This window comes from Carassius carassius, chromosome 42 (assembly GCF_963082965.1).
Source record: "Carassius carassius chromosome 42, fCarCar2.1, whole genome shotgun sequence".
NCBI lineage: Eukaryota > Metazoa > Chordata > Actinopteri > Cypriniformes > Cyprinidae > Carassius > Carassius carassius.
The window spans coordinates 15,031,211-15,053,250 of record NC_081796.1 but is presented as its reverse complement, the minus strand read 5'-3'; the positions used below and the strand labels follow the sequence as shown (position 1 = coordinate 15,053,250).

Here is a 22,040-nt window from a genome sequence, read left to right as displayed (position 1 = left end):
CCCAATTACTTCTCAAAACTAGCCCAATCGCGTTTCGTTCCGAGCGATAAAATACAAATTTTTTGGCGGGGTTGCCTTGGTAAAATTCGCATTTTAGGGGCTAAACATCACGTTATTTGTATTGGGGTCACTTCGACCCGCGGACATGAAAAACAACCGCAGACTTGGCAACACTGGTTGGCCTTTACTACACAGAGCCGTAATTCACTGACAATCTACACAAAATCGATTTCCAAATCGGAGGCGATTCTTTGTCGATTTTGAAAGCGATTTTGTGTTAGTTATCGGTAGACTATGGCTCTGTGTAGTAAATGCCGCTCCACCTGAGCCAGTGTTGCCAAGTCTGCGGTTGTTTTTCATGCCCGCGGATTGAAGCGACCCCAATACCAATAACGTGATGTTTAGCCCCTAAAATGTGAATTTTACCAAGGCAACACTGCCAAAAAAACGTGTATTTTAACCCCGGGACGCAATTTTTCATCGGGGAATCTCCTGGAAATGCGATTGGGCTATTTTGGACTAGTTTTGAGAAGCAAGTGGGCAGGATTTGTTTTGAAAACCTGGCAACCCTGATCTGAATGCACGTGCTGGAGATGTACTTCTAAATCACAGGAGCGCCTTTACTGACGAGAAGCGCCTGAAAATCGCATTCGATTTTTTGCACAGCCCTATCTAGTACTATATCTAGATCATATTCAGTACGATTGATCAAAGCAAAGATACAGTATATCACTTCCCATTAGCACCCACAAAGCTTGCAGTCATAAACCACTTCCTGGATCAACATTTCACTCGGTAACATTATAGGCAGATCGATGATCGTATTATTTTTCATATGCTCATTTCGTCTTCCCCGCCTGTGTTTTTGATCAGGAGACTCTGGAAGGTTTGGCAGGGAAGCCTGGTCTCATACATAACTGAAAATCCCATGTTTGGCGGGGAAAAAGTTAAAGTTTTGTATAGAGTATATATGTTCAACAATATAATTGTATATTTCAGCATGCTTCCTGCTCCACTCACTGTCATGGCTTTTGATGGCATAGACATCAATACTGGGGTTGAAGTCTCCTGGTGAGAGTGGTTTACTGCTGTCCAGAGTGTAACTGGGACTGTCAGGAGGAGTGCCGACAATCCCTCCATCACTCTCTCCTTCCTCTTCTCCATCATTATCCTCGCTCTCCACCTCCTCTTGTTCTGCCCTTTCCACGTCATGGATCCCAACCAGAAGACTGTAGTCCATCAACTTCAGCAAAGCAAGGAACTAGACAGAGATATGAGGGAGGGAAAAACAGTTTGATGAGAAAGAGGAAGAGAAAAAGTGAGTATTCAGAAAAATTATTCATTGTATCAGTACAAGGAAGACCGAGTGGGAAAGGGAATTCTTCCAATCATTTACCTCCACATCCTTTCGTAGCTTATCAAGGAAGGTCTTCTTGCTCTCCTCGTCAATGTATATTTTCTGTCCATCGTTGATAAAGTCATTGTCTTTGTACGTGGGGAATTCTTTAGCCTGGTGAAAAAGAGGAAAACAACATTTAGTGTGCTAAAGATGCTCACTTACACTTGCAGACTCTTTTAAGGGCTTCAAAAGAGGTTGATCATGAACATTAAAATGAATTCAGGTCCTGTCATGCTGGTCATGTCATGTAGTATCACACGGTGCAGCAGGGGGTGCTCTAGATTCATAAGAAAAAGCTTGTTTGGCATGTTCAGCAACATGTAGTGTGTCAAGGGACCCTCAAATGAACAAAGGAGGCAACAACCAAACTAGCTGATCTACATTTGTGTTTAGAGATATTCAGAATGGCCTACAAAAGAAATGAGCTTTCATATACAGCATTGCATCAAAAGTCAGGCACAAAATAAATATGAACTCTGCAGTAATTACTCACTATTCAATAATTAATTAATAAAATGTAATGGCTTGTTCGAACTACTGGAAAGGAGTGCAGGTGAAAATATTTCCTCTGGGGTGATTTAAACCACCAGAATGAACCATTTCCAGCAATGTTGTGTAACTAGCTTATTTGGTATCCTTGCTCAAGACTCCAATAAAAACCCTATTAATTGACTTTAAAACCCATTTGCAGATTTCCCAACTTTCAAAAGCAAACACACCTATCATATCATTGCAAAATCTACATAAAAGATAGCGAAAGTGTACCCTGTTGGCAGGTAGAAGAGCAATAGGAATAGGTTTGGTCAAGGAAAGCACCATAAGTAAACATATCTATGGGAGGGCGCTGATGAAATGGTTTGCATATATTAAAGATTAATACACATTCCTAATTTTCTTTAACCTCTACTCTCCAAAAACATGTCAAGGAGCAGACTTTTTTTATGAGCCAATCAGGTCTTGGGAAATAAAATATATTGAATATCCTGTTTCACTCAGAAATATGTCACATTATTGAACTAAAATGACTTGCGAATGCCAGTTTACTTTAAAAGTAAAGTAACAGACTTGCAAAAAAGGTACAAAAGTGCCACTGGGGCGGTACTCTTCAAAAGGTACTAATATGTTAAGTATTCATATGTAATTTTAAAGAATTAATGTATCTAAGGTATTAATATGGGTGAATAAGGTATAAAGATGTACCTATTACTTTTTTACCTTAGTGCAGTGGTTCCAAAACTGGGGGCGTGGCAAGGCTGAGGAATAGTATACAGTCAGCAGATTATTTTGCAAAAGAAACCTCCACAGGGTGAAAAAGACTACACTGTGTAATTTTCCTGCTTATCATTGCCTGATAAGTAAATAATTGAACGCAAAATATTAATCTGACATATTATAATTACCTCACCTTGACTCGCAATACCCGCTTGAGCAGTTGTAGGAGTTGTGGTTGTATCAATAACAGACCACTAGATGGTCCGATTGAAGAATTAGAGTTTTATTGCAGGGAGACATATAGAAATATAAATGAATGATGCATGGTTCTGCTCTGAGCAAGTAACGTTAAGTTACAAGTTTACAAGTAAGTGAAAATACTGCCAGTGATGCAGATGGTGAGTATACTTAAGATTCACAAATAGCAAAACAACGTGTCTACACCAGACACGAGTGGCATGATGTGATAAAAGCAAATAGAACCCAGTGATGCTGTGGATGCGGCACGACGCGACAACAAATCCATGTCAGTAAACGCTCTGACACAAAGGACAACTGGATTTGCAATGTTCACTTTGTCACACCCAGTTGACAACAGCTGTTGGGAATCTGCACTTTGTTGTTTATGGTGAGAGAACACTGTGCGCTTTGACATAATGGGGTCACTTTGGAGCCATCATGAATTGAGAAATACATTTTTACTTAAGATTTTGATTTATAAGAGGTAATTTGTTACTTTGTTACTGAAACAAAAGCATTTATTGACACCAGGCCCAGCAAACGCCAGATCCTGGAATGAGCCTACCTCGCCTCCACAGAAGAATATCATTGCCTAATTATGTAGCCCCGCCCACTGATTCACACGTGACACATTAGGGAAATAACATAAGTGGAGCTAAACCAGATCGAGCAACCAAGCAATAAACGCCATTAAAGATCGCAAAATATTGTGCAGCTCCTGGTTGTGGAAGAACACAATCGCTGCATAACCCTCCTTTGGATTCAAATATTAAGAATGTGTGGTTGAACTTTATTGTAATTAAGTTTCAGCTCACGTGAGTAAAACATTGAGCAGTTGTTCGCTTCATTTCACTGCAGATTCCCTTGTAAACAAGACACAGCTCGATGCTTGACATGCAGATAGCCTGAGATTAAAAAACCAATTGCTGTGTCGTCTACATTTGATCCGACAGGAATCATGCGGCACACTTATGCGAGTAAAAATATTTGTACTGTCACTAATGCTTTATTTGAGATCACTTGATATGTCCTGATTATGTCTACGTGTCTAACCAGTCACAGTAGGCTCTAATTATGAAGGACATAGCTTGTCAAACAAACACACAGAATGTACACCATACATAAATATGAACAATAATACCTAATAATATGCAGAGTAGACATGTGAAATTACAAGTATTCACAGCTAGCTTAACATATTCTTCTTTGTTAAGTTCTAGTACCTTGTGATGACCAGCAGGCAAACATTCCAACCACTTTCATTAAATCATCTGTTTTATTTAAGGTGCCAGTGTTGATGCTACTGAAGCTTACAGTCTCTTGCTTTAATCTCCATAGCTTAAAACAGCACCTGTACTCTGCTTCACCTTGACACCCTAAGTATAGGATAGATCTACATCTGTGCACCTGGTAATCACACAGACACTGTAAATCCAGCACGCCCCATGCTCGTACTCTCACCTTTGCTTCACAGTAAATGACGTGTGACAAATGATTAGCCACTACAGAATGAACCATCCTCAAAAACACAAGCACAGAGACCGGGACATACAATTAGGGTTGGGTATCGATTGGGTTTTATACGATACTGTTGCCATTTCGATATTTTTAAAAAGGTACCGTGCCTAAACGGTGCCTGAACCGATACTTCTATAAAAATAAAAAGGATAACATTAAAGAACATAATTTTTTTTAAATAAATCCATAGCATTCACACGCTCCTTGGATGCTCTCATTTCCCAAGCCTCCTTTTCTCTAAGGCTAATAAATGTATTTCACGATCTGTGTCATTATTTAATACAAAACCACACATAATGTTTCTACTGTTTCTCTGTCAATCACTCTGATATTTAGTTAAAATGAGTGCTGTCTGTCGCTGTCTTTAATCAGTTCATACAGTGAATGACTGTATGGTCAATCTTTATAAAGTAGCAACAATGTTGTTTGTAAAGTACATTATATACAAAGTCTTAGGCACATTAGTATTTTCACGCAAAAAAAGGGTTTTAAGACAGTTATTTATATCTTTTGTTGCAGTGTGTCAGTAGGACATATCAGTTTACATTTCCAAACATTTATTTTGCTATTAATTTTAATAATAATCTAGTGAGATTGTTGAATGCACAAGCAGTCTGAACAACAGACTGCCTTAGACTAAGACTTTTGCACAGTAGTGTATGTATAAAGTATGTACAGTTAGATTAAGTATATTTAAATAAGTGTAATTAAAGTATGTGTTCATATGTGTTAAGGGCTCTATTGTCGCTGGAGGAAACAGCTGTGGTGTGATACGTGGTGAACGCAGCGGAAACTTTACAGTAGATGAGAAACCGATTGCTCCCTCGTGACCTTTTGTAAACTGTGTTTATGACAAAGAACTGCACAGATATTCTAACAATCTATTGATAAACACACACCTTGTGTCCCGTTTCTGTTCGAGTCCGCTTGCGCTGCTCCGCCGCAGTCTGCGGATTGAAGAGCGCACTGAAATGCGGGAGGAGACCGGTCTGCTGCTGCTTTCATATGAAATTTAAGGGGACTGACTCTGAGGCGATCGCGAATTTGTTTACAGTTTATGAAGCTAAATGCTATAGCCCTGCTAAAAAAGCCTAGTAACGCCCATGCTTCTTGTGAACATTACAGAGAACCAGGACAAATATTTCAATCGATCGCTCAGGCATTTAAGAGGCACCGAAAGAGGCACCGAAATCTGCGTTCTGATTCGGTTCGGTGCATACCAGTTCCATAGGTACTGGTGCCATATTGACAGCGGGTTTCGGTACCCAACCCTACATACAATACACTCTACATACAAATAACTGACAAACAAATGATCGGAAAAGCAATATAAGTGACGATGTGAAACTTTCACATCAGAAGTTTGTGTTTGAGGGTGAAACTGACCTTTTCTTTGTCACTTGCCTCTCTGGCAACAGTAGATCCCTACAGAGAAGAAAAATGTAAAAATGTCAAACAATATCATAATCATCCTCAATCTGACCATGATAATCAATCTGGTCTGACTTGGTCTGTCACTTTTCATAATTTTTACCTTCAGGTCATATTTCTTATACACAGACAACCGGTGACTGAACACGTTGCGTGTGACTATCATATAAGTCTCATCTCCATCTACAGTGAGGCGGTACATGCCTAAAAACTGTGGCAGCAGTGTGGTACCATGACATTCCACGATATACTGCAGTGAAAAAAGACATTATAATCATCCAGCTCACTAGAAATGTACAAATTATGAGTAAAACATCAATTAAAGGTATACACCACTTGTATGGAGAATGTATGAGCTTGTGTCAAACCTGGTGGTACTTTTTGAGGATGTTGTGCATCTCAGCCACGTCTTCGCTGCTTATGGTTTTGATGACGTACCTCTTGTCGTAGGAGGTGTGGAAGCGAGCACCACTACGGCCCTGAGCTTCACTAATGAGGGGTGCACTGTGTGTCAAAGAGTTCTGCCAACACACATGGGAAAGACGTCTCAGCATACGTAATAAATGCACACAAAGATGGGTGAGACTAGGTGAGTTGTTTAGATTTCTACACCATCGCACTGAATTAGAAATGAATGATCATTGAAAGCATAAAAGGTTAAACAAATGGCTGTTTTTATTCATTACTTTCTTTAAGCACACCAACTAGGCCTGGGCGATAAAACAGTATCGATATTTATCGATGGTACACCATCATCGATAACGATATAATTTTTTTTCAATATATCGCACAAGAGTTTCAGACTTTTTTCATTGTGTTATGAGTGACAAGCAGACAGCCAACAGAACAAACAAACACAAAACACTGAAATGAGTGCCGTGCTTGCCTGCAATGTGATATTTGTATTAAGCTATGCATTAAATAGATAATGCGGTTTTGTTCATATTGTTTATGCAATTTACGAAATTATAAATAAATATTTATAAATATTAGTTAAGACAGTATACACTTTTTTTTATAGACAGCCGTTATTTTATTGCATTGAATAAACCGTTTAATGAGGTGCATTATTTTGCTCATTGTGCCCTCAGGATAAATGTTTCAGGTCAAATGTTTCCCTAACACTTATTTAATCTGCATATAAAATATAAAAAAGGAGATATTTGTATCAATTTTATTTTGTTTTATTTGTTATTTTAAGACTAAAGTAAATTTGTCTTAATAAATTGGTTATATTAAAAATACAGTTACATTTAAAGCTTTTTTCTACTTCTCTCCGTTTAAGAAAGATAAACAAAAGTCAATAATCATCGATACCAAACAATATGAAACTTTATATTGTGAAACATTTCTTAGCTATATCGCCCAGCCTTAACACCAAGATTCATAATAACCGATTAATACCATAAAACTGTGGATTTTCCACCCAATCTGGCACTGTTACACGTTAATGTAAAAGGCCATTCTGACATCTGCCCCTTGAACCTGTTGGTTTCAATCCAGGACCCGCTAATGTCATTATTCAGGATGCATAATAAATGAAATCATAAGAAAAGTTTTCAAAACAAAAACAACTCAATTTGGCTAGGCCAATGCAAAATTAAATTCCTATCATTACTGAAAGTGTCCAATATGGGTCCTTCTTTCAGTTGATAAGCAACATTTCTGTTGTGTTGCAGAGCCACTATATATTTTTATCTGAAATTAAATTATTTTATTTATTTAATTTGTATTTAGTAAGTTCTTAATTTTCAAGTTGCTAATCCTCACTAAGGCTACGTTTATTTGAACAGAATTACAGAAAATAGTGAAATATTACAATTTAAAATAACCTTTTTTATTTCAATACATAAATTAAGTTTCAGCAGCCTTTACTTCAGTCTTAGGTGTCACATGATCTTTCAGAAATCATTCTAATATGCTGAGCTGGTGCTCAAAAAACATCTCTCATTATTATCAATGTTGAAAACAGTTGTGCTGCTTAACTTTGTGGGGAAAAAATAAGGGTAAGCAAGGCAATAAATAAAAATATATACAAATAAAATAAACTAAGACTGATGCACGTTTATTTGTGGGCAGGTTAAGTCGGTTATGTCATGGTTTGGCTGTCAAGTCACTGTTAAAAATCGATTTGAATTTTCTGAAGTTCTGAGATTCACAGAACTCGTGACTAAGCACTGGCTCTCATGCGAAAGCTTATGTGTATTTCTGATGATAACATTTTGTTTGCAAATCACGACTGGTATTGTCCTGCCCACAACACATGAGCGCTGACATACAGACACTGTGCGGTTTCCATGTTTTCTCACGGACTGAAGTGGTCTGCCCTTGTGTCTGTCTCGGTTTCAGAAAAAAAAGCTCATGATGGACACAGGATGCACTTGAAAGAAATGGAGGGTCTCTGCTCAGTGAGGGTGAGAGAAGGACACAGCTGCACAGAGCAGCTCAGACCACTCTACATACATTCCCAAGGTCTGTTACCTCAAACATGTACACACCCACACATTTCCCTACCACCTCCCTCTGTAGCCCCTTTCACACTGCACGTTTGCTTGCTTCAGTGAAAGTATATAGTCCCTAACGTTTTGGACTCGTACATTACACGTCACGCCCTGATGTCACGTGTTGTTACGGGATCTTTACGGGTTGAGTGTGAAAGCACGTACATATCCGGGGTAATCACTGGCAGTATGAAAGTGCAAAATCTAGCGACCCGGGAACAATTGCCAGAACACTTTACCCGTGTATTTGCCGGAATGGCAGTGTGAAAGGGGCTTGTGAGTATCTTTCTTCCTCAAATCTATGTGCTTGGATTTCCTCATATTCACCAAACACTCTATTATTCACCTATATTCATCAAGTATACTTTTTAAACACAAAACCAAAATCAGGAAACGAAATTTCAAAAGGCTTCATTTGGGCTTAGGGCTTGTAGCTGTTTAGCTGACAGCTTGTTCCGCAGGGTGGACTGAGGAACCACAAAGCCAAGAAGTCATAGCGGGTTTACACTAGGTCTGTATTACAAAACAGCTTTGTCACTATGCAGGTAGACATTTGACTTGCGGCATAACATCTGGTCCCAAGTACCGCCCACTTATGACCAGCATGAAAAGTCTTAAACTAGCCTAATTACATAGGGCAGTGGTTACCAACCTTTTTTATGGCTGTTATTGACTTTCCACAATTATATTTAAATGCCCCATGACTCTTGCATGACTTGCAGTAATAATTCTTATTATTGGACAAGTAAACTTTTTTTTATTTCCATTTTTCAGTTTCTGTAAAAAATTTAATAAAATATTTTAAATCATGGCATAACTATAAAAATGCATACTCGTTATAAAATTGACTTTGACAGTGCCAATAATTACCCTTTTAAAATCATGCTATCTCATGTATCCACATTTTCCAAGCAACAATTGTTAAGGGGGGAAATTAGGTCATTGGTTCTGGAAGCATTTTCCTTATAGGGATTTAAAAAAAGTCTTTAAAGCATTATGAGCCATGAATTAAGCAAGCCAGCTGCAAGGTGAATCAATGCATTACAAAGTTTTATTTCAAGCAAAAATTGTTGCACATTTTCAAAATGTGCAAATATATTTGCAAATCAATGAAGCAGTGTGAATGACAATCAGATTAAAAATGTATATAATCTTCAAATTCTGCTCTTAAACATGATTTTAAAAAATTACTTGAAATGACACAAACATACGGTTTCAACAAAAGCTTATAACATTGATTAACAATCTCAGAACTCATAACAAGTCCATATTTAAAGTTTTATATGTAAAAAAAAAAAAAAAAAAAACCTGAAAATGATTTAAGATTTTACTTCCAGAACCCCAGTGTTGACCGACTGTTGCGGCTCCCTTGGAAGTTTGCTGAAGCTGATTCAGGGCTCCCTTAACACTGACCAGTCTATTTTGAAAATACATAGTTGCGCACACTTCTAAAATTTCTAAACCCTTTAAACCAGGGGTGTCAAACTCAATTCCTGGAGGGCCGGAGCCCTGCAGAGTTTCATTCCAACCCATCTCCAGTACTCATACCATGTAGTTTTCAAATAAGTCTGAAGGACTTGAATAATTGTATCAGGTGTGTTTAATTAGGGTTGAATCTAAACTCTGCAGGGCTCCGGCCCTCTAGGAATTGAGTTCGACACCACTGCTTTAAACTATTGTCTTGCAACACAGGAAGCCTAGACAACAGTTAACCTCCAGTAAACAGCTCAAACTTAACGTCTCTAATCAAGACCATAAAATAAGCAGCACATTCTGTAAAGCTAACGTTTTTTGCACATGTGTCAAGGGTTACAGTCATGCCTGTTAAACCCACATAAGCAGACCCTGATTAACCAAGACCCTGAGCTCTTTCTGATTACAGTGAGGAGAAATGTTGAGAAAATCCTTTCCATCTAATGACACACTGATTGTGACTATTCTCACTTAAAAAGTCATTTTCCTCCATGAAAGAGATATAAGAAAAGGAATATGAGGACAATTAAAAACATTTGTATGTAGGAGGCTGAAGGACACAAGGACATTACTATGTTATTATGGGGAATAATGGTCTTCATTATGACATAAATTGAGTGGGTAATGACTAAATTACCTCTTGGTAGTCATGGGCTTTTCTCACAGAGACTTGAATCTATTTTGCATTGTTTAGTAGGGAGTACACTGGTGTTTTGTGTGGTTCAACTGCAGTAATGTGCTGTGGTTCTAAGACACACTGAATGTGACACCATGGATCATTTCTCTCTCTTTCACAAAGCCTACCTGGAAGTCCTGGTCATCGATGCTGAACCTCTCTCTCAAGTTACGGAAAACAAGAGGGCAATACTCTTTAAACTTAAAATGGCTTGGCATATTCTCTCTGAAAAGCAAAGAAGAAAAGTGGGGGAAAAAATTAACATTAACATCTTGAGAGTTGTCTGGGTGAATCACACATCTCAGTTACATATTTCTGCTTTTTTGTTTTAAATAAATCTAAACTTTGTTTAAATTAAACGCTACTGTGACTTACACATTTTTTACATAAATATGTATAAACATTATTTAATTATAAATAATATGTCATGGTATGTGTTGTACTGCTTTTTTTTTTTTTTTTTTTAACATGATTCAGAAATGTTCTTGACAGGTTTCATAAGATTCACCCTTCTAATAAGATTAAAATATGATGAATCATGAAAAAAAGGAAAACTCTGAGTGGCACTCACTTGTTGAAAAGGTGGTTGTCTACCTTAATCTTCGAGTAGGCTTTGAAGTCATCAGGCATAAGCATGATGGGGATCTGAACATGGCTCAACTCGTTTATCTAGACAGGAGAGAGAGAGAAAGAGGAGACAGATTCAGTTACTGGTTACTTGTTCAGGGTCCAGGGCTTAAAATGGGAGTCAAATGTGGTGGTCTCCCGATATGGGCATGGCAATGTCTGACCAATACTGATATCTTGAAAGCAATGTGACCTATATAAATATACTAACACAATTTAAGAATAGCAAATGAAACGTACAAATTTGCGGAAAATATATATATCAGTTTAAATATTTCAATGGATATTTACTCAAAATGTAAAAAAAATAAAATAAAATCCACCAACAAGACACTCAACAACGTGTCAAGTTATCAATAAGCTACATAATTCCAACACTTGCTACCAATCAAAACTACAAATACTGGTTAACAGCTATAACAACCACACATTTTTGTGATAAACATAGTATAGTATAATTTTATTTAATGCCATGTCAGCATTTGCAGCTATTTTCATGGCAAAAACTCAAATACAATAATGAAAATATCAAATAAATACAATAAAAACAATTAAACAAATAAACACAGCAAGTAATATTATACAAGATTTTTTAAATTGAGCGCTAAACATTCTAAAAACTTTTCAGGCAAAATCTTACTAAATCCTTAAGTGAACTAAATTCATAAAAGAGCTTTCTACATGCATTAAAATCACGACAGTCTAATGAAATATATTTAATAGAAAGGGGGGGTCTTGCAGAACATGCACAGAGTTGGGTCTTCAGCTTTAAGCAAAAATGCAGGAGTCATTCTTGCATGACCTAAACGACATCTGGTACCACTTGATCAAATCGGTTTTGGGATGAACATTACTATTCATGTGACATCGAACAAATCAAAGCATACACACATGAGGTGCTGAGATGTGCTGGGTACAGGAAAACCATCAGTGTGAGTGATGTGTTCTGCTCATCAGAGGACGATATCTCTGTCACACAATGCACTGCTTTGCTCCGCTCAGGGCCAGAAACAATGTGCTACATTCAGCAGTCATCAGTTTTTGCTTTGCACAGTTTTATGGAATTACATTTGCTTCAATAAAAATGTAAGAAACTTTATAAAACTGAACGTAACTTTTTCAGAAACTATCAAAAATATACCATTACAAAAGAAGAAAAACACAATGAAAATGAAAAAAATGAACCGTTGCACAAATTTAACAGGCTCTTCAAATATGCTTCCTTCTTTGTTAATGTTTTTCAAAGATTCGTTTTCGCTGATCGTGGATTCTGAATGTATTGCCACAGATTTCGCTTTTGCTTCGCAGTTTTTTGTTTGGAGTTTTGACACAAACCTCTCGTGGGGGCGGGGTTAACAGTAATCTACTCTGATTGGATAGGGAGCTTTTGATGGACAGGTGCTCTCTGACCGGGAAGTACAGGCGCTACTCAGTGGAGCCAGAGAGTGGCGCGCATATTGGAAAGCTCTCACGGTGATTTGTATTACTAAATATGTAAAAAATATTTGACCTTCGATCGTCTCAGTCTGTAAAGATGAGCTCTTGTCCTTCAAGGCAGCTTGAATTAAGCTTGTGTTACTGAATGAAAATAATTACCCGCAACAAACTGTTGCACTCTGTAACATTAAAAATTTGTATCGATGTTATTGGTTACTTCAGTAACACAGGCTTACTTCAAGCTGCCTTGAAGGACAAGCGGAGGAGGAAGATGACGCCGCTCTGTGTCTCTGTCTCCTGAAAGCTCATCTTTACTGAGACGATTGAAGGTCAAATATTATTTACATATTTAGTAATACAAGGCCTGACGTATTGCATACAAATCACCGCGAGAGCTTCTTTTTTTCTATTTTATTAATGCAGAAAACAAAAACATACAAAAGTATAAACATACATCACATAATATCAACCACAAAAAAAACAAACAAAAAAAACAATAAAGAATAAAATAGAACTAAAGAAAAGAGGGCCAAAATCTAAACAAAATTACACGATGCAATTTGCGTTTTTCTTATTTGACACTGAGATTACATTCAAATGGTTTTCCATTTCTTTTAGAAAAACAGAGAAGACAGGTTTACAGTTGGAGAATTTGCATTTTTGAATGTGAAATTTGTTTAGGCAAATTTTTTTATTAATAACAAAAATGATATTTTCGTTTGTGGGGTCAGAGTCATAATACCCAAATATGTTTTTCATATGTACTGAGAAGCCTGTCAAAATCGTACACTTGACAAACACACCAATATCATCCCAATGTTTCTGAGTGTAGTGACATGACCAAAATAAGTGTACAGTTTCTTCAGAACTCGAACAAAAAGAGCATGTAAGATCAATGCCAGATATAAATCTTTGTATAAACTTCTTTACAGGCTAGAACCTGTGTATGAGCTTAAAATAAATGTCTTTCACTTTGTCTGGTAGAGACCCGATTTAATCACTGCGAGAGCTTTCAATATGCGCGGCGCGCGCCACTGAGTGACGTCTGTACTTTCCCGATCAGAGAGCACCTGTCCATCAAAAGCTCACTATCCAATCAGAGTAGACCACTGTTAACCCCGCCCCCATGAGAGGTTTGTCTCCAAACGAAAAACTGCGAAGCAAAAGCGAAATCTATGGCAATGCATTCAAAATCCACGATCAGCGAAAATGAATCTTTGAAAAACATTAACAAAGAATGAAGCATATTTGAAGAGCCTGTTACATTTGTGCGACTGAGTTCATTTTTTTCATTTTCATTGTGTTTTTCTTCTTTTGTAATGGCATATGTTTGATAGTTTCTGAAAAAGTTACGTCCAGTTTTATAAAGTTACATTCATTATTATTGATCTAAATGTAATTCCATACAATTTGCGCTAGCGTTTTTGTAATAAAACCGTAATAATGTAAATTACTGCGGTTCTGTGAGAAGTGGGAATGTAACACTGCTGTGGACTGTTTTCGATCCAGCAAAGAGATCTGGTGACTCATAGGTTCTTTCCCTATATTAAGAAATAAATATAAATAACAATAGTGCTAACTAAACTCAGGAGGACTGCAGAAGGCCTTAATTACTGTGATATATTTGTTTGTTTGAGGATGTGCACACACCAGGAAAATTACAAGCAATCAAACAGGCATGAAGCACCATGGGAGTTCAAAGATTTTGTGTTTGACACTCTGCAACAACAGACAATCAGCAGAGCATTTAAAAATATAAATATATGAACTCTATGAAATTTACAAATAAGTAAGGATGCATCGATACTAAAATTGTGACTGATAATAATTTTCATATACTGATAACCAATAAATGGAGGATATTAGAATTTTACTGTTTTCACAAGAAATGAAAAAAAGAACTAAAAACTATTTTAAATGCTACAAGTGAATTTTAGGCATCACAACATTATAATTTATAACAATAATGGATATGATTTGCAACAGATTAAATCTAACTGTGTTATTAAATTCTTAGAATTCTTAGAATTTTAAGTAAGCATTAGACAGATAGTGGCAAAGGTTAGAAATATACTGTGATTTGACCTCTCTGAGAATTGATAGCACTGAGGTCTCTATAGACTTTCCTATCAGCTGGTCAAATGCCAGGCTTCTGGGTATGAAGGGTGTCTCAGAGCCCAGTACACTGTGAGTACACAGTGCTACCTATAGGAGGCAGAATGTCTTTGTGTTTTCTTTTCTTGTCTGAGTAAATGTTCTGCATCATTTGTTCTACATGCAGCATCTGTATGTGATATCCAAGAGTCAGTTATTTAGCTTCCCTTGTGGATTTTTAGCTTGTTCTAACATTTTAAAACTGCAATTTAAGACCTTTCAGTAATGTATACCTACCTAATTCCTTGTGTATAATGTACTATATCATTTACTGACATGTAAAATTCATGACCAATGCTAATATTTTATTTCATGGTCAAATTGTAAATAGTTTATGTTTAAATAAATAAAAAAATAAAATAGTTTTAAATGCTACAAATGAATTTAGGCTTTATAATATACATTATGAATAATGGAATGCATTGTGATGGACTTCAGGAGAAACTCCGTTGATCACCCCCCACTGACCATCGACAGCTCGACTGTGGAGAGAGAGTCAGCAGAACCTAATTCCTGGGGTTGCACATCACGGAGGATCTCACCTGGACCACCAACACCATGTCACTCTTCAAGGCGGCATTACAGCGCCTACACTTTCTCCGCAGGCTGAAAAAAGCAAGTCTCCCTCCACCCATCCTCACCACATTCTACAGGGGCACAACTGAGAGCGTGCTGACCAGCTGCATCACTGTCTGGGAGGGGAACTATAGTGCAGCAGACTGCAAGACTTTTGGTATTAAACATTTTCCTTGCACGATGCTCCAGTAAAGCTACAAGTATCGTGAAGGACCCCATCCCTCCCACAGTCTCTTCCTGCTCCTACCATCAGGAAGACGGTACAGGAGCATCAGAGCGAGCTCCACCAGACTGTGTAACATCATTTTCCACCAGGTTTTGAGAGCCCTGAACTCAAATCACCCCCCCGCTCACCTCTGAAACCCCACACACACACCCTACCTCCTGTAACATGGACCATCCCACCCCCACCCCCAACCATAGCACATCACAGAAAAAAACTGTCTGAAACTTTTTTTGTGTGCAATTTGAGGTGTGCTACACACAGGTGAGTGGGCCTTTACAAACCACCTGTTGTAACACACTCTCCTCTATGCGCACTAGACACCAAAAACCAGCTAGAAGACCAAAAACCGGCCGGTTCCGATTTATGGCCGGTCAACCGGTGCATCTCTACTAGTGTCTGTGAATATTAAACTGCAAAATACTATTTAAATATTACTCCCGCAAATTCTGCATCTTTGTGGGTGACGGGCGCAGATGCAAGGGAGCTCGCTGTTTTGTAGTCTCTGCCGTGTGTCACTATATGAGGACACGAACGCATAAACCATCACTTCATGAGAATTTACGGTTTCATTTGTGAAAACGGTCATATCATAAACACAGACACTCAAAGATCTTCATGGCAACCCATCAAAATAAATGTTCGGTTTAACGTGAGTAAATTGACAATATATTAAGCTACTGTTGTAGCCTAAAGTAGATTTAGCTATGTCTCTATGTAGTAATAATAATACGTCTCTAGTAATAATAATTATGCCTAGACGGTTGCTTGTTTTTTACTTGTTTTGTTGTAAAGAGATTATCTGATTAATATATCATTTTTTTATATTCCTAGATTTATTTGTTGCAGTTTTTTTTATAAAGTTATATTGTAAAACTAAAATACCTTTTTTAGTTTGCGGTGTTAGATTTTTGGCTGCAATTGAAGTTCTTTTTCACTTAAGAAAATAAATAATATTACTGTCTAATTCATTTCAGATAATAAAAATACTGTAATAAATAAAGTAGTTCACAATGTATTTGTTGATGTTTTATTAAGGGATAAGTCTGAAGCACACCATAAAATAATTCTAGCAATTTACACAGGGCTAGTAGTATATACAGCTGTATATACAGATACACACCCAGGTATCGGATCAGTACTCGGTATCGGCCGATACCCTGAGCCCAGGTATCGGAATCGGTATCGGGAAGAGAAAAAGAGTATCGGAACATCTCTATCTCTTTGCACAGTATTGAAGCATTTGTTTACTTTGAATTTTTTTTTGTTTATGTATAGGTAAACATTTATATATAGCAGGGTTTCCCACCCATTGATTTAATTGTGGTGGGCCGCCACAAATAGAGTATAATGCTGTGGGAAACACTGTATAGTAGATTTATAGTCAAAATCTGTCAGTAGGTTAATTGTGTATGTATGTCTGTTTGTTGTATTTCTGTATTTATGTAACACCGTGGTCCTGTGAGGCACAACATTTCGTTCCACTGTATGTCCACACATGTAGCGGAATGACAATAAAGCTCGACTTGACTTAACTTGACTCATTTCTGTCAAAAAAAAAAAAAAAAAAAAAAAGGAAGAGTGCGGTTCTTGCCCACCCAATGAGAGACCAATCCTAGCAGGCTTTGGATTACTGAAGCTCTTTACAAGAATGCAAATTGAGAAAAGAAGTCAGGTATTTTAAACAAGGTCACTTGAAACCCTTTAAAACACCTCAGTCCTAACACAAGCAAGTGTAAGGAAGCCGTAATGCATGCTGTAGTTACTGCTTAGTGAGTTAGGTTCATCTATCAAGCTGTGGTCAGAAAATTTAGCTACACTGAGCGTTAGGTATTAAAAGTGAATTTTTATTTGTAACAACAAGCATGAGCAAATCTAGCATGGCTTTAAAATGAGGTCGATTTTTACAAAAATGCTTTGTTTGGACTGTAAATGTGATATTTTTTTTATATACTGTTCAAGGGAATTAAATGTCACATGAGGAAGCCAGCACTATGAACAACTGAAGCAAATTTCATGAAAGTTAATTCCCACTCATCACTAAATCTGAAATTAGTTTTTCTTTACTTTGTGCTGACACAAACTGTCCATCCTTTTTATAGAAAAGATGGGCTGTCTGACCAGAAGAAACATATCTGCTCTTTGGGCCTCCGCCAGGCTGTTGTAAACACTACTTATCAAAGATCAAGAGAGCTACAAGCAGAGGACTGCTTCACACAATATGCAAGCATACAGAGAGTTGCTTACAGCGTCAACATAGCACCACGAGAACATGACAATAAATCACTAAATCACCCAAGAGTACAAATCAAAAGCAGAGGTACGAAAATCTTTTTGTTCTAAATAACATGTCAAAAACAGTGGCATAGTGACACAGTAAAACCAATGTGTTTCCCCTCCAGGATGGGATTAATGCAGTGTTTATTTGAAATGCAATTAAAGCTAAGCGGCAATGAGAGGGGTTTAAGAGGCAACAGGCACTTGCGGAAACACGTGTGAGCAGGATGAGGTATGAGCTGTGCTTTCTAGAGGACTAAAGCCTGTCTACTGGCAATGGTGAAGCAACAGTGAGCACAGAGGGAAACATCCCCCATGTGCTCATGTGTACATTCTCAGTAGCTAGCTACAGACTATTTTGGACACCAAGCCTATGCCTTTTAAGGACAATATACCACGTGGACAAATAAGGAACTATATATGTTCCTTATTTTATTAAACCTACAGTATATCTGAACTGACACCGGGGTCCGTGAATAACATGGTGAACTTCTCTAATTTTAATCTCCTATCAACTTTTTTTTTTTTTTTTATATTTCATAATATTCACAATTTAAACACTATAGTTACAATTTCAAATAACTGATTCAATTCAAAGTATTAGTAAATAAGTGCAATTTAGACATTATGTAACATTAAACAAGTAAAAAATAGTTTGAAATAAACCAGAAATCAAATAAAATATAAATATAACATGCAAAATGTAGCTAAACTGAAAATGAAAACAAAAGAAAATATTTTGAAAACCTCGGTGTGTCCATACAATGGAAATCAATGGTAACCAACACTGTTTGGCTATCAACAATCTTCAAAATATCTTTTTGTTTTGTGTTCTAGAGAAGAAAGTAAGTCATACAGATTTGTGACAACATGAGAAAATGGAAAGTGATGGGAAAAGGATGACAAAAGTGTCATTTTAGGCTGAACAAACCCTTTAACACAATCAAACGTATCTATTTAAGATTTGCCCTCTTTTATTATAAATTAATGAAACAAAATATACTTTACCAAGTCATTTCTATGCTATTAAATTAAAACATCTAACATGAATAAGTGCTGATACGGATTTAAAACAAATCTTTAGCTTCCAAAAACCAGTTAGCCATCAGAGCTGGTAACCTTGATCCAATAAATACTTTTCAGTGAGCCGGTGACAGAGTGTGAGCAGTTTTAGAGATGTTGCACTGTACAAGATTAGAATGTGGAGTAGACAACATGCTCCAATGTCCCAGTTTCCACCTACATGCTAGATCCTTTGAGGATCCAGGGATAGTGGCCAAACATTTTCAACAAAGCCAGGGGCAGCTGCACAGGATCTCCTCGGCTTGTTCCCTCATCCTTGTATAAATACAAATAAATTCTAAAAGTGACTGCTATAGACCTCAATCACACTGAGGCCATGTTATAGGTGTTTAACAAGTCTGCAGCGATTGTTTTTGTTTGTTCAAGAACTAAGCACTTATCTCTATGCAACCATCTCATCGGCCAAGTTTCACACTACCACTTCCTGTTTCTCTCCATGGTAGCGAAATCAGGTTTTCCGCTACAGAGCTTACAAGCTTGCACTTCATCAGTGCAGGAAGCCTAGTTTAGAGAATGCTCATCCTCCTACCAGATGTTTATAAAAGTTTTTTGTTTCTAAGCAGTGCAGTCATATCCAGCGGTCCTAGTGGGGTTTTCTGTATTTCATCCTCTTGAAGTAAACAATGCACTCATTTATTGCACATGAGCCTAGGAGTCAAAAAACAAAACCAAAAATAAGATCTGACAAAGGTTAAGATTATATTCTGACATTTATAAATTTTCCGGAAAATAAACATAAAAATAGAAATCCCATTATTTATTCAGGCTCATTTCTTTAGCTTCTGTAGAACACACAAAAAAATATTTTGAATAATGTTTCAATTGATGTTGTCCATATAATAACAGTCAGTGGGATCCAAAGCAAAACTAAACCCAACTGACTTTCATATGGACATTTCTATTGTGTTCAACCGAGGAAAATTTCGGAAAATAAAGGTGAGTGAATGATGACAGAATTATAACTAACACATTGTCAATGTAAGCACTTAGAGGTGGGCGATATATATCGTTTAGACGATAATATCAAAATTGTTGTCTAGACGATATGCAAAATTGGGATATCGAATATTTCATAATTTGTACAATCCGACCCCCCAAACATGAAAAGAGCTGAAGGAAGTTAAAGAGAAAAAAATAACGCACACTATAAGCTTCTAAACAATTGTATTTAGCGATTTTAATAATGTCACGTTAGGGGTTTATTTAGGGATGTCCAGATCCGATCACGTGACGTTACCTCCCGATCAGGACTCGGATATATATATATTCTAATTAATTTTTAACACATCTTTTGTTATGCGGTGGCACAGAGTTAGACCCTTTTGACTCCACACAGAAACAGCGACGCGTGCGGCATGACATCACTTTGTTTTCAAGAGCTGGTGTGAATAAATATAGATTCAAACTCAAAGAGACATGATAGTTTGCGCATGACCTGATATTTCATTCGGACCCAGGATACAGCGAGATGAACATCACAGAGCGCTAAACTCTTATGCAGTGTATGTTTCATTCATACTCGAAGCCGGAGCGCGCTCTCGCGCTGATATCAGGTAATTCCTAATATGGACAAAAGCGTCCAGCTATGCTGTGGTGCTCACAGGAAAACAGAAACTTATGCAAACACGAAGACATTAATATACGATCACGACAATAACTTGTTCTTCAAGTCATCTCCAGCAGGTGATAAATAAAGTATGAACAATGCAGTGCTGATTGACATAGTATTTATTACAGTATAGAAACTATTCAGCATTATTATGTGATAAACAGTGTTTGTAGTATATAAACAAATCCTTATTATTTGTTATTGTCCAGCATTTATAGATTTCTAAGCCAATTAAAAGCTAGAAATTAGAGAAAAAATAAAGTAGCCTATACTACCAGTCAGAAGTTTTTGAACAGTAAGCTTGTTAAGGTTTTTTTTTTTTTTTTTTTTTTTTTTTTAAGAAGTCCCTTCTATTCACCAAGCCTGCATTTATTTGATCCAAAGTACAGCAAAACAGTAAGATTTTGAAATATTTTTACTAGCCTATTACTTTTGAAATATTTTTACTAGCTGTTTTATATTTGAATATATTTCAAAATGTAATTTTATTATTATGTATTTTGTTATTTTTTATTTTTTACAAAATCACGATCGTTCCTCAATTGCACGAGAGTAAGCTGCAACTAATTTGCAATACAACTGCGGAGTTCTTACCTGTGTGTTATGACGTTTTTTAGGTTGAAGCAACAATCCAAAAACGTAAAGAGTAAAACCGATGTACGATTAATAAAATAAGCTGCTAGAAAAGGCAAAATAAGAACATGGCTTCTTTTAACTTCTAGAAATTTTTTTTTTTTTAGTACAAACTAAAACATTTCTATTAAAACGGGGAACTGCCCTTAATGCCTCAGTGCCCCTGACGTCTTACGTCATTACAGTGTGCCGTGCGATATGTTACTCATCAGTCACTTGTTATTAGTGGTGGAAATTATGATTCTTTCAAGAGATTTGTTCATTCTCAGTTCGTTCACCAAAATGATTTGTTCAGATTCGTTCACTGATTCGTTCAGTGACCATTTCTTCGTATTACACAAAATATGCCAGCAGGTGGTGAAAAAGAGTATCTTATGTGTCATGTCTTAGGTCAACAAACGTATTCATTTGTTACAAAACTGATTTGGCTTTATTAAAATGTGTGCATAATCGCATTCAATATATAAAGTCTAATTAAGTTGTTCGGATGAACAAAGCACAAGGTTTTCTTGCATAATTAGCATTTTAATTGTTTAGTCAGACAGTTCGTATATTATATATTCACATTCATAAATCGGGGATTAAACGTCTAGTTATGTTCTGTATGCTATATGAAAACAAGCGTATGTGCACAGTACCTATAACTGCGCTTGCATTTTGAGAGATTGACATGCTAAATGGCCAACAGACCCGGTTTACTCTCATTCATTTCGCTCATGAACGAGATAAGCTATGTACCAGTTCATTTCATTCACGAACGACATGTATCCGTTCATTTAACTCCTTCACGAATGACATGTGTACCAGTTCAGTCATTTCATTCATGAACGAGATGTACTAAATGATTCAACTCATTCACGAACAACATGTGTACCAGTTCAGTCATTTCATTCACGAACGAGATGTACTAAATGATTCAACTCGTTCACGAACGACATGTGTACCAGTTCAGTCATTTCATTCACGAACGA

The 22,040-nt window shown here is 36.9% G+C and overlaps 1 protein-coding gene across 1 annotated transcript in view; it reads right to left on the bottom strand.

Moving 5' to 3' along the window:
* LOC132123784 (phosphatidylinositol 5-phosphate 4-kinase type-2 alpha-like) overlaps positions 1-22,040 on the bottom strand; it is a 41,540-nt gene that overhangs the window by 3,999 nt on the left and 15,501 nt on the right. The window contains exons 2-8 of the mRNA XM_059534420.1: positions 11,022-11,119; positions 10,579-10,675; positions 6,169-6,321; positions 5,904-6,050; positions 5,756-5,794; positions 1,397-1,510; positions 1,021-1,261 (exon numbers count right to left, since the gene is read on the bottom strand). Of these exons, the coding sequence (XP_059390403.1) occupies positions 1,021-1,261; positions 1,397-1,510; positions 5,756-5,794; positions 5,904-6,050; positions 6,169-6,321; positions 10,579-10,675; positions 11,022-11,119 (889 nt within the window). The remainder of the gene's footprint in view (positions 1-1,020; positions 1,262-1,396; positions 1,511-5,755; positions 5,795-5,903; positions 6,051-6,168; positions 6,322-10,578; positions 10,676-11,021; positions 11,120-22,040) is intronic.